This window comes from Diorhabda carinulata, chromosome 5 (genome assembly GCF_026250575.1).
Source record: "Diorhabda carinulata isolate Delta chromosome 5, icDioCari1.1, whole genome shotgun sequence".
NCBI classification, from domain to species: Eukaryota; Metazoa; Arthropoda; class Insecta; order Coleoptera; family Chrysomelidae; genus Diorhabda; species Diorhabda carinulata.
This window is the reverse complement of record NC_079464.1, coordinates 18,402,503-18,416,628: the sequence shown is the minus strand read 5'-3', so window position 1 is coordinate 18,416,628 and position 14,126 is coordinate 18,402,503. Positions and strand designations below refer to the sequence as shown.

At 33.3% G+C, this 14,126-nt stretch overlaps 2 protein-coding genes across 2 annotated transcripts in view; both read right to left on the bottom strand.

Moving 5' to 3' along the window:
• LOC130894050 (uncharacterized) overlaps positions 1-1,910 on the bottom strand; it is a 141,721-nt gene extending 139,811 nt beyond the window's left edge. Inside the window, exon 1 of the mRNA XM_057800587.1 lies at positions 1,608-1,910. The gene's annotated coding sequence lies outside the window, so the exon portion shown is untranslated. The remainder of the gene's footprint in view (positions 1-1,607) is intronic.
• Positions 1,911-8,150: 6,240 nt separating this feature from the next.
• Positions 8,151-13,045, bottom strand: LOC130894056 (beta-galactosidase-1-like protein 2). Its single transcript, XM_057800600.1, has 3 exons — positions 12,783-13,045; positions 10,974-11,627; positions 8,151-9,212 (listed from the first exon to the last, which is right to left on the bottom strand). The coding sequence occupies exons 1-3, from the start codon at positions 13,027-13,029 to the stop codon at positions 8,185-8,187; spliced, it is 1,929 nt and encodes a 642-aa protein (XP_057656583.1). The 5' UTR covers positions 13,030-13,045; the 3' UTR covers positions 8,151-8,184.
• Positions 13,046-14,126: the final 1,081 nt, after the last annotated feature.

Genomic DNA, 14,126 nt, shown 5'->3' with positions numbered 1-14,126 from the left:
TCATTATGACAATGTCAGATTTGATATATACATATCAGTGTTGCCTTATTTCAAAATTTGAGTAGCAACTTTCGTAGTTATTTATGATGTGAGTAATGTTTTATCTTTTAAAATAAATGTCACACAATCTTTTTTGTATTACTGCCCTATTTTGATAATAAAATAGAAGATTTCGGAATGAGAATGAACCTCAAAACACATTTTAGATAATCACAAGGTTGTTGTGAAAGCCAATGCTATGATTACTTACAAATTTTTATCTTTGATACTTGATTGTCTAATAGTTGTGTCGATAGTAGAATAATTAATAAAAGTTTTGGTTTGGTTGCTGCTTAACAAACAAGAAAAGCAATTTTAGGGCTCCTATCTAAGAAATCAACTCAGCATTACGATATTTCATGTACCAATTTTCTGGTTGTTGTAATTTGAAAACTATAAAAGGAAACTTTAGTGAATTCTCAAAAATATGGAGCTCATCAACTTTGAAGATCTAATTTTTTATAATCAAGTCAAAAATTATGTTGCTGTTAATAAGTTTTTGAAAGGCATAATTAAAACGGAAAGGTCAAAAAAATAGAAAATTCTCACATTAACAGCACCAGATTCGAAATTAATGATTGAAATTGCAACTATTTTCGGATTATTTGGAGCCTGTCTACGTGAATAGTTTTATGATTTGTTAGTAGAATATATGGAAATGACAAATAAATCATTGGCCATAAAAATTCCAAACACAGAAATGGAAGTCAGACGCTCTTGGAAGTTGGAAATTCCACAAACAAACATCGTCGTTTTTTCCTGGAATACATAAATAAAAAATCCACAGCCAATTCAGTTGGTACATATCCATTTTTGCCAGAACCAAAGCAGATACAGCTCACTGTTTTCGTAGAACCTTCTGTAACATTCTATTCGGATTGTTTTTCTTCATTATGAATATTCCTTTGTTCACGTATTGCTGCATTTTATTCCAATATTCGAGAGAATCAATGAAACCTTGAAATTGAATCTTCCTCTACCTATCTACATTTTCAATCCAAGTGAATTTCAGTCAATTGGTGATGGTTTTATTTTTTATTTTCGCTGGTAAGATTTTCTTTGTTTTCTTTATTGAGCTCAGAAAAATTGCGGTTATTTTTATGGATTTCTTTTTGTTTTAAGCAAATTTTTTATGAAAGTTTTCATATAAATGGGAATCCAGTTGAGGGCTGCAACCATCCCGGATTTCCATAGATAACTCCCAGTTTTATCTTATATAATATATTAATAAATCCTAGCAATTCAGTAGATTTTGGAACGTTATCAACTAATAATGTACTTCCGGTTCCTACTAGTTAAGATAATGAAATAATAATAATTATTATTATTCAATTAAATTGCATAAATATTTTCAACTGGCTTTCACGTAAATAATCACAAATTGACATTGACAAGTTTGACGTTTTATTTTCCTGACTTATGTCAAACTATTTGACGTGTTTGTGAATTTATTTTGAAAAATCAACATTGTAGGTGTTATGAATTTTTTGCACTACTTTATCATAACTTTATATAGATCGAAGTAACTTTTCAATTCGACTATTAGAACTATTAAAGATAATTCTTACCCAGTTTCAACAACAATATACTTTCTGCCGTCATTTTGCGATGAAAACTTCTTTACTTCAAAGACCTCGTAGAACTTCGTCTTGTAAAAAATGCGCACTAACAATTGCTCAACGAAATTACACAAAAATAAATAATACACAATTAACTAAAAACGAAAAAAAAAAATTTAAAACGTTGAAGTCTCACATGTAAGTTCGCAGACACGATTCCACTAAAGAAATATCAGTCTGAATAGAGAAGATGAAAATAATTCCGTATTAGAGCATTTTTGGTGTTGCAACATCTAATAGCAACGTGCCACTGAAGAGCGAGTTTGGAAAGGGATGGAAAGAATACATAGTTTATGTTTCGGAATTGTGCGCGCAGTTGCGCATGTCACGTGAAAAGAGGGAAATCCTTACCGCAAGATCATTTTCAATTACTCGATACAAAGCTATTGTCAGTTATTCCTATAGTTTTTACTGCTGCAACAAAAGGGATTAACCGCGTTTCTTGTCATTGGAGGAGATTTAGATGGAAAGATCACACGTATTTGAATTTCTAAAGGATACCGGTTTTGATAGAATGTTGAAACAATACATTTGTAATGGAAATGTGATAGGAATGGCTACGTTTATGTGAAAATAAATATGAAATGAAAACAATTTATTCTAGTTATGGAAAGAGCAAAAATAATGCGAATTGGATAATATCCCTTTTTTATAATGCCCAATCCACACTCTCAGAATCGGAGTTGGCTAGCAGTAAAGTTCCCGTTCTTGCTGCATATTCACGTCGTGTAATTTTCTCAATAAAAACATTCAATAAATCAGAGTTCTAGTTCGTCATTTCACACGGTACTCATTTTGTATGCTAAATCGTGGAGTCGAAGATAATGTGGAGTCTCTTCGTATTCGAGCGCGGCTCGCTTCCGTAAACCTTTTTTCGCTGGACAAAAACCGATAATTTTCGGCAAACGGCCCAATAAGAAAATGCGAATCGGATCTACACTCATGCTTAGCGGGTGTAGATGAGGCTTAACGTATTTATAATATCTATACTATTTGATAGAATCTTCAATTGCAATGGAAATTTTTTTGTGGAAATAAATGAAGTTAGATGTAATTACTTGGAATGTCTTCAGATTTGTGAATCTATTTGAAGTAAGTCTGCAAATATTGAGAGTTGAAGATTGAAGATAATTTAAGTTTTCCAACGCGACCAGTTGCTTTGATCCTTCAGTTTTCCAATAAAATCCTTGAAATCGAATGATCTCGACGTACTCATGATCAACAATCACACTATCACATACCAGATCACGAAACAACCTTGCTTAAGTCACGTCTATGTATTCAGCTTCTACAGTTCTTGTAAAACATGGAGGATGGAAATCCAACAGTGTAGTCGAAGGTTAGGTTGGGCATACATGGAGATATCACAGCTTCAGATGGAATTAACATTAGACAAGAAGTTTTAAGAGAATATTCATCCAAAAAATGGACTTACTTCGAATGTTTATAAAACTTAACAAACCATTGAAATAAAATAATAATTGTCAGTTTAAATAATGGAATAAATGATTATTTAAAACCTAAACATAAACTTAAGGAGTAAAGTAAATTACAAAAAAAATCTGATTACGAAATTATGGTTATGATTAAGGAAACCCAAAAATACAATTGAAAAGCACAAAATATGCAAATGACTATTTACCATAGTCAAAATATGCAAAAAAACTTAGATGTTCCAATTTTTTTCACATAGGTACTAAATCAAACTTCTAAAAGCATTTGGTACAAAAAACGAAAATTGGTTAGGTTAGGTTAGGCAGGATCAACTGAAATCCATAATTTTTTTCTAAGAAATTACTTAATTTTTTCAAAAAAACGTACGGGTACAGGTATTTTTTTAATATGTTCCCTGGTATCCTCTAAATGTAAATCCAAGTGGGCGTCATGGGGGGGTTTCACTTCAGCCGTCATCTTGAAAAACACGTTTTATTAAAAATCTCGCGAACCGCGCCTCGTACGATAAAAATTGTTGAAATTATTATTGTAGATAATAATATTTGCCATCTTTTTTATCTGAAACTTTTTTTGTATAATGCATAGTTTTTTAATTATAGCGCTCCAAACTTTTTTCAATATGGTTTTTGCTAAATATAATAGCTTAGTATATATTTCGTTTTACAAAAAAAAGTTTCAAATAAAAAAGCTGGCAAATATTATTATCTACAATAATGATCTCCACAATTCTTGTCGGAAGATGGCGGAAGATACAAGAAGGCGGCTGACGCAGGCGCCCTCCCATGACACCCACTTGGATTTACATTCAGAGAACACCCTTGAACATATTAAAAAAATATGTTTTTTACAAAAGAAAACCCGGCTCTTGGCCTATTGGCAATAAAAAAGCGGCTTCCAACCAAGTGCCTTATCTGGTAATAATAGATTGAATCATTATAGACGCTTTGAGATAGATTTGTTTCATGTCTGAAAATAACTTATTTATAAAAGAAAAGTTTCTCAATCTCTCCATCAGCTCTATTAAAATAGGCAAGATATCTAACATGTAATTGAAGTATTACAAAATATGGAAAAAATTGGTCATTGGTCTAGATTCTACTCTGGGTGAAACTGCTCCTCCGTAATCGACCTGCGAAGACCAGAAATGTTGAAGAAAATCCACTGGGTGATCGTCGACTGAAAATGCGCGAGCTAGCAGATATTTGAAGCATATCAAAAAGTGCTAAACCGAAAATTTGGACATGAGACAGCTGTGTGCAAAATTGGTGCCGCGTTTTCTCAACATCAAGATATTTTCTTTGTGGGTTTGGCAATGTTTTGCAAACAAAACAAAGACCGTACCATATGCAGGCAAGGTTATGGTGTAAATTTTTTGAGATGCGAGTGGCACAATTTCTATTGATTATCTTGAAAAAGGAGAAACTATCAACGGCGATTATTATTGCAACGTTTGAGCGAATAAATCAAGAAAAAACAGCGTTTGGTTAAAAAGAAAGTATAGTTTTATCAAGACAATGCACCAGCTAACACATTATTGCAATGCCCAAAATTCATGCATTAATACACCCTATTCACCAGATTTAGCCTACTCGGATTATTTTCTGTTCCAAGACTTAAAAAAAAACCCTCGATGGTAAAAGATTTACCAACAATAAAAACGTTATGTAGACAATTAATGTATATTCTGACGATTCTTATTATAAAAAGGGTAATAAATATTTTTTTTTTCCAAAATTGTTGGGTAATTTTGGAACCTCTTTCGCAAAGCTGTATATGTCAGTAAAGATAGGTGGCGGAATTATAAACAAAGTAAAGGTATGAAGATGATACTACCTTCAACGCAGAAATCATGCAAATGCTGCTAGTCAGAATGCAGTATCTAGTTGAAGACATACCCAAATATTTGTGTAGCTGATTAACAATGACTTGCGACGAACCCAAATGGAAACCAGCTCCCAGAGTTCAAAAGCGGTTAAAAACATTGTAAAATTGTGAGACGTGGACGTTTAAAATTGACGTCACGATGAAAATAGAAGCGTTCGAAATGTTGTGCTATCGGAAATCTTCAAGATTCCGTGGACTTCGCATGCTAGTGAGGAAGAGGTAGGTACTCAGACAGCTGAATAAAGGTCTACAACTGCTAAATACATAAAAACTGATCATTCAGGGAGAAATTGACAACAAAAAATTTTTAGATCGAAAACATTCAATCAAAGTGTCATAGATATAGCTTACGTTTGAAGAAGAAGAATATGATTATTCAATAAACAAAGTGAACTTTCGTTGAAGTATCTTTAAGTACGTACAAGTTAATGTAATTTTTTGCAAGAACCCTATAAGGGCCTTATCAAGTTATTCCACAATCTGGTGAAGTAGAGACCAGGAAAACTTGACAAGAATCTGATAAAGATATAATGCAGGCCACCAATGAGGTCTTGATCAAGTTTACCCCATTTTGTCCTTATTGGAGTTACCTTGGACAGCTTCCTGTTTGTTTGGGAGAAACATTTGATAAAAGCAACGAAGATAATTTCGATAACATGGTGATTCTGAGAGGTTCTTTATATGGACGCGATCAGGGAAACCTGATTTTCCCTAACCTTGTTTTAACCTAATAAGGTTATTATGATATTCCAAAGAAAGGACACAGGCTATAAAATTTGCTGATAAATCCACTAGAGTTTTCAGTAACGAAATAAAATTGTAAAATCAGTTTCAACCCTTTATTATATTGATTTGTTCAAAATGATTTGTTCAAATTTAATTATGTGTCTCTAATTGCAATTTGTTCAACTGCTTTTAACTTATTCAATTCCCGTTTCTAGTTCATTACGTTTCACATTGATATTTTTAAGTAAAATGAAAAAAATTTATATTGCAGCAAACTTTCAATTCAAATGACTTCTTTTATGTGTATACCTCTATCTGACATAGAATCAGGAATATTCCATTAAGCGTATATTCCATATTTTCGCTTCTGAATGTCTACAAACGATAAAATGATGAATGCTGGTCTTTATAAGTAGTTACAGTTTCCGATTCGTGTTTTTATTTTTTTTTTGTCAAAGTAAAACTATGAGACTTTCCCATTAACAATTTGGAATGTGGCTGTAGTAAATGACAAACACAAAAATGATTAGAAAAAGCTTTAATAGTCCAGTAAATAAAGCTAGAAGAATTGACAAAGCTGGGTAAACCTCGTAGTGTATTCAAAGTTTTAATTGGTTCGCAAATCGTACTTTGAAATTTGGAAATATGACATTAAGAGAATTTTTGTTGCAAATCAACTGTATCAAATCATACTGTATATACCAATTACACTTTCTGACACGCGTTTCGATGATCTTTATATATTGAAGGTGAATTAAATCCAATTAACTTGACTTACTTATTCGTTACTAAATTTTCCCGCTAAGAATAATTCCAGCGGAAAAACCTCTTCGACGAGAATTAGTAAAGTATACAAGTATTTAAAATACTCACAGGAGGTATTAAGACATAATTTTTCATCTAGTAGGCTACTGTCGAACGTTTCTTATTGTACTGCATACTTTACTGTAATGAACCATCGAAAATTCATCATGTTCGAATGTATAGTTTAGAAAATATAATCAAATATAAGTTCCGATTTAGCAGCTTTGAATGTCTATAACTCAGCCTTTTTCCACTTCACCTACTCATTTCCAAATTTCCGTTCTTCTAAGCGTCATTTCGACTGGTCCTCATCCTCTTAAACGTCGCAGTTTAGCGCATTGGATCTTTCCTCTCCCCCGAGTTCTATATGAGATTCTGGGAAGTCCCATTTTTTTGTTAAAAGCTAGCCTTTTGGCTATACACTCTTGTCTGCTTATTCTGGTCGTCTTATTGTGTATTTTCGCTGTCCCCGATATATAACACGTCACTTGCTTATGAATTGTTGAATTACCGTATCTGGGGGTGTCCTCTTGTGGGCTGGACTGCCTCGGTAAACCTAGAATCTTATAATTATGATTACCTACATGTTCTACTGTAGTTTCAATAGCTTGGATGTTCCTTGTCCTGCTGGTGCAGGCGTTTTCTTAACAACTAGTGCGTAGTTACCTCCTGCTTGATTGGTGTTCGTGGCTGGTTTATTTGCTTCCGTCTTCATTGACTGGGTGCTCTTCTCCGCAGTTCTTGTATCTGGTTTCTTTGTCCTGCTGAGGGTGCACATCCATAGTGAAATCCTTGGCATCTGTAACATCGTGCCTTTTCTGCCTCAACGACAAAGCTTCTTGTATGATTGCTTTTTCGCGGGCTCTATCACTCTATTATTTTTCGGGTGTTGTCGACTTTTTTTTTGTGTACGACTCGTCAGTTGTCTTACTTTTTTTGGTTTTAATCCGTTTTCTCTTAGCTCTGTTTCGACTTTGGACTGCCAGTCCTTTTACTCTCTACCCACTGTGAATTCTCTTTTTATACTGGGCGTCGATTTCTCTAGCTGCTTCCGTATTGCTGTCCGAAACCTCTGCGGTTTCCCTTATTTTTTAGAGTTTCTGATGTATATTGATGTATGCTGTGTTTCCTTTTTCAGAGGATTACCTTTGCGCTTCCTTCCTCTTTGTCTTGTTGTTCATTTCTCTTTCCATGGGGTAGTCTCTAGCTTCCGTCGATCGATTTTCGAGGCTTTCTCTTTTATTTTTCGTTCTTTTCACTTCTTTTATGGTAGGAAAGGCGGTTTTTTCCTCTTTCTTCTGCGATTTTTCCATGCTTTGATTCTTTCCTAGAAGTTTTGCCATGTTGGCGTTTGTCCGTCGAGCTGCTTCTAGCATATTCTGATTTCTAACGTTTAGAATTTCAATTTGCGCCTTCAATTACATATTTTCCTTTTTTTTTTTCTCATGTCTTCGTATATTCGCTTCTAAGTTTTGCTCATTTGAACGGCCGACTAATTTATTGCTTCAAGATCATCTTTAACTTCAAATCAAACGTTTTAAAATAATCAATTATGTTGAAAAAGGAAAAGTTTGAGTACATTATTATTTATTAAAATAAAATAAAAATAAAAATAAGAATATATAAGTTTTTTTTCTTTCTTTATTTATATACAAATTCATCTCAATTCAAATATTGGTTTATCCGAAAAAGACAATTGATCAGGTGCGTTATAATGTTCAAAAACTATTATAGTATTTTCTCCTCGAGTCAAAAACGGCGCTGGTAGATACAGCGTCTGTTGGGGCCCTAAGAAAAAGTGTCTTCCCAACACGAAACCATTCACAATAACAATCCCCTTGTTCCAATCGCGCATGTCCAAATAAGTATCATTCGGTTTATCGTCAAGTTTAAGTGTAAACTTGTAAAGAGCAGGAGTCGCTTCCATAGATCCAACGGGTTGCCAATTCGTTAAAGAATTAGTCCATGATCTTTTAAATTCGAATGGAATTATTTTCCAATCTACTAATTTATTCCCGTTCAAATAAACATCTTCAGTTAGACCTTTAAACTGTCTGAATTGATCTAAACCACCATAATTATTTCTACCGAAGTTTTCTACTATTAAATCTATTTTATAAGTTGTTTCAGCAGTTTCTTCGTTGGTTTCTATATCGAGAGTAGAATTTTCAAGTCTCCAAAATCCAAAACCGTTAATATCGTTTGCAGTTTGTGGTACTGGAGATATTAATTTACCATTATTTAATACTAATACTGTATCTCTTACGTAACCACCGATTCTTATTGAAACTTTTCCTGATGCAGTGAATGTCTTACTATAAACAATATATCCGTAACTTTGTCCGGAATTACCGTTTATTGGTAAACTTTCCATCGGGATGATATCCTCACTTTCTATAACATCTTTAGCTTGATTAATTAGATCACTGAATGTTATTTGTCCATCTATATGTCTAGAAGAATATTGTATTACTGGGATTAATTCTGGTTGATCCGGGTTACTAAATTTCACTGGGGTACGTTCTGCTATGGCTTCTTTAACTATATTATATTTTTCTGTATAAGCACCATATTCAGTTAATGGAGAATCGTAATCGTAACTGGTTATTGTAGGTTGTAAACCAGAATTGTTGGTACCGCTGTAGAGGCTATTAGCACCATTCAGAAATCCAAAGTTCGTACTACCTATGAACGAAAATAATAATTTCAGCGTATGACGTTGTTTATAAAGTGAATTAACTATGACTAATGGTAACCAATGTCGTAGTTAAGCGATTTCATATGTCCCTTAGACACTTAATCACTTATTTTTGTATTGATATGACTCTAATAACCATAAATATAATTAATTCCAGCTTTGGTATAAAATAGGATGAGTATTTAAGAGAACACATACACGCATAGTGTGTTCTTAATAGTTTTGACTTCAAACAAGTATAGTAATTAGATTATATATATAATCACTTAATTGGTTTATATTTTATGTTATTAAATAGTTTTCATAAAGTTACGAATTAAGTTATTTTAACATAAATACGCAGCTTTATTTGCCTCAGTGGAAACAACGCAGGATTTGGAAATGTTTTTGATGATAATGGAATTTTTGGCATTTTATTCACAACCCTTTTCACTGCCAACATAAAAATAATTGAACGTTCCCCCTGCGAGCAAGAAGTATATAATTCAGGTACAACAATTTATTACTCAAAAGAACGATAATCCTTCGACCTCCAATTGACTGATGCCTGACACGAGTAATAGCAAAGTTACCTTCTTTCGGTAATTGCAAGTCAAATTTCTTTAATAACCTCCGTAATGTCCTTATAGCAAGCAATTGATATTTTCTAATATTTGGTACACGTTTTATAAAAAACCAACATGCCTACATCCCTTTACAATGTTTAGTCGTTTCTAGGGGAGCTACGCTGTTTCTAGAGATTAAGGAGGACGCCCGACTAAGTTAAATATTGCGTTTTATATATATACACTTTAAGAAATTTCATATTGTCAAGCAAAGGTCGAAACGGTGACTAAAGAACCAAAAATTATAGCCTCCGTTATTTGTTTACTTTATACGAGCACATGTTATTTTCGGTTAGTACAACAGTTAAAACTTTATCATTCTTCAATTGTGAATTATTTTTTTGGTGTTTATGATTGTGGTTTAGTCCCTGCTAGACCCGTAAGTCGCAAAAACATGCTGTTATTTAAACTTTCTGGTTAAGTTAGGTTAGGTTAGGTTGTGAAATTGATATGATCACATTTTTCAAATATACTGAAAAACGAATGGGACCAAAAACAACCCTAAAACTAACGCTGATACGTAAAATTCTATTTTAAAAAACACTTTTTGATCTCGAAAATCATCTCAAGAGAATCCAATGTTTTTTTCTGTTGGAGTTTGATAATAGATGGTACTATAATCACAATTCGCCAATCACCAAATGTTTCTGATCATAATCAGGATACTAAAAAACAGATACTTGTTTATAAAAACAGTGAGGCCAAAATAATTAGAATATCGAAACAAAATTTTGCAAAAATATTGTTAAGGGTTAGATGTATGTTGAAAAAAATCAGGACGTTGTTTAGATTTATCATATTTGAAATACGGGGCCTTAAACTTGCTACAATATAAATAAAAATCATGCTTGTTCAAAAAGTCATCCAGTCCAAAATATTGAGTTATGATTCTCGAAAGAGAATCCTGAGAGAATCCTGAAGATTAATCTTCAGGACGTTGATTGAGGTTTAGTTATTGCAAATACAAGGAATATTTGGTTATAAACAAGTAAAAATCCTCTTTTTTGGCCTACGAATGGGTATAATATATCCTTCTTCAAAATTAGCTCTAGTATAATGAATTTTGGGATCGGAATACTAGTTGCTTGAGTTTGAGAACAGCTATTATTGAACTAATCAACATCGAAATAACTTTATACTCACCAACAAACATATATTGGTTCACCGATGAAGGATAATCCAAAATTTCTAATAAACGTTGTTTATAAGTTTCGGCATCCACAGTATGATGACCTTCCACCCAATGATCATACCATCCCGTCCAATATTCCATAGTCATTGTGGGTTTATTAGATTGCAATGTATTCAATTTATCCAAATTCTGTTTAGGGTTCGTATTGAAATTAGCTGTTTGTAATACCCCCGGTATAGCTCCTCTTCCATTAGCACCGGGAGGATCCGACGTATAAAACAGTTCAATTAAATTATTATCCTTGTAAATTTGTTGTATCGCTTGCAAATAAGATAAATCATCGCGTCCCGTATTCCCATATTCGTTTTCTATTTGGAACGCTATAATCGGTCCTCCTTTTTGAAATTGTAACATAGCTAGAATCGGTAGTAACATGTTGAAGTATCTCTTCATGTAGCTCAAATAATTATTATCCTGCGAGTTCCTTACCGAAGTGGTGTTTCGTAAAATCCAACTTGGAAGACCTCCGAATTCAAATTCCGCACATATATACGGTCCTGGACGTACCAAAGCTAGTAGATCTTCTTCTTGTGCCGTTTTTAAGAATTCGGCTACGTCGAGGAATGATTCGTATTCGGATCCACCGTTTCCGAAATCATATACACCTACAAATCGTTATATTATAAACATTTAGTATAAAGAAGAGGAGATGGAATTTGTTAAAACTTGTAAAGAAAATGAAACAAGAAATATGACTTAGTCTCCTTATTTGGCCTTTTGTTATATTTTTCTTATCTTCATCTTTATCATTCATTGGCGTCTTATCTATGAACCTTCTGCATTTATTAATTCATCCAAAATTTACATCAGATCGTAATGTTTCATTTTCTTCTGTTTTCTCTTCATTCATACCAATTTTTTATGATTCCTTTATGATAATACTTTTGGATTGTATCTAAAAATATCGTCAAGGAGATTCACAAAGTTCTATAGTTGAATATTTTTGAAGAATCCAAATTTTTGTAGGTGAAGTTTCACTAGCATAATCACTATTTTCCATACCACTGCAACATGCTTCAATCCGAAGACTACATTGTTCAAATTCAAATTGTTGGTAGCTCTTTTTAGAGGTTTTCAAGAGGCACAGATTTTCCTCCAAGGTGGTTTTCTATGGTTAGTTCGTTAGTCTAGAAGACTTCTTCTGTATGACTACAAAAGAAACGCTTTTTGTATATTTTAACCTCCGACGAGCTGTACAAAAAAGATAGGTGAATACAAATTTTTTCTTTATATGATTAAAACATTTGTCATTATGTCTTCGCTTTGCAAAATATAACCGTCAGTTCCACGTCGTTTTGAAAGCGTCTCCCTTAAAGCCACACCTTCAGTTCAGAAAAAGATGAAAATTACTCGGTACTAGGTCGGGTCTATACGATGGATACTAGAAAATGTTCCATTGAAATTGCAGAAGGCATCGTTCGATTATTTTCCCATCCCCTCTCATTTTTTCTTATTGGTTTTCACTGATAGGCCTTTCAAGTGCTTTCCAGGAGGAATATTCTGACTTCTCATTGAATAATCTTTTGTTTCATTGAAATTGCTGAGGGCATCGGTCGATTATTTTCTATTAGATATTTTTGAAGGGCTAGTAAATCTAGAAGTAAAGGTTCAACTTCAGCTCTGCTCTGGTATCTAAATGAACCTTTATCGTCGCTGCGCCGTCTTAAATTATGATTTTACGGGAATACCGCCATCATATACCCACCTCGCTTTATAAAATGATTGTGTTAAAGAAAATTATATACAAATATAATACTTACCAGATTGAGGTTCGTGTAGATTCCAAGGTACGTAAGTTTCGACGGCATTCAACCCCGCGGCTCTCATTTTTCTCAATCTATCTCTCCAATACGCTTTTGGTACTCTAAAATAATGGAAAGCGCCGCTGTATATCGTGATATTTTTGTTGTTAAGGGTAAAATAGGGCTGTTGATCTGACAAACCAGCGGTAATTCCATCTCCGGTATAATATTCGTACACCGTGGGTAACGTCTGGGTCACGGCCATTTTAAATAGTTTCTCAATCACCACTTAACCCACGACCCTTTTTATATATAATCGATAAAGATCATTTGTAGATAAAACTGCAGAACCGTATCATGATATTTTACAAAGTAAAAATAACAACCAACGAAGTTTTATCGAAATCTCAGAAATATAGCTCTTTCTTTGCTCTAAATAACATCTGTTGAGACATAAAGTGCCAAATTGCGATTAGACTTGTTGTCTTGCTACCCCAAAAACAAACTCAATCTATTGTATTTGAGTCAATGTCGTTCAGAATGAGAATCAATCGACTTTTATCTGTAAATACTTCTTGCAGGAAGTTAGAGCTATGTGTAGCTGTTCTTCAAGTATTCTGTACGTCCTCTGTCGACTAAGACTTCTTCTTCTTCTTCAAGTTTATCTTCAGACAATCGATTTGCAAGGGGATACCAACTTCGGTTTACCTGTTGAAGTTAGCTACGTCCTTGGTTTGAATATAACCTATTAAGTGATGTTAATATGATAAGTATGAATGATGTAAAACAGCAGATTGGTTAAAAACTTAGGTAATTTTGAAGTAAGCGACCCTGCAGTATCAAAAGTCGAACTTCCATCCTCCTCGAATAGACAAAAACATTTTTGGTGCAGTGAAATTATGGATAAGAAATAAAAATTGCATTTGTGCAAGAGAAAATGCGTTTTGAAAGTATATATCGATCGGAACATTCCATTGAACGAAGCCTTTCAGTATAATAAACGTTCCTTAGTTATTTTTATTTATTTCTTCACGCAAGCTATGAGATTTATGTGAAAATTTGGCATTAGAAAGTACAGTCAAAATTAATATTAGTGTCAGCGTTTTAAACGGTTTATTCCACTTGGATATATGATCCTTGTAATATAAACGATCCTTAGTCCACGTCTGTTTGTACCCTTGAGCTTGCAGAGATACGTGCGGATCATGTTCAGCGAGTAGATAACCATAAAGTGGGATTAAGTGATAATCAAAATGTAAACAAATTTAATTATCTTTAGCTACCTAAACCTAGATATAAAGATGTTTATTGTACTTGAAATTTTGAAAAAATCTCATTAAAATAATTGTAAATACCCAAAAT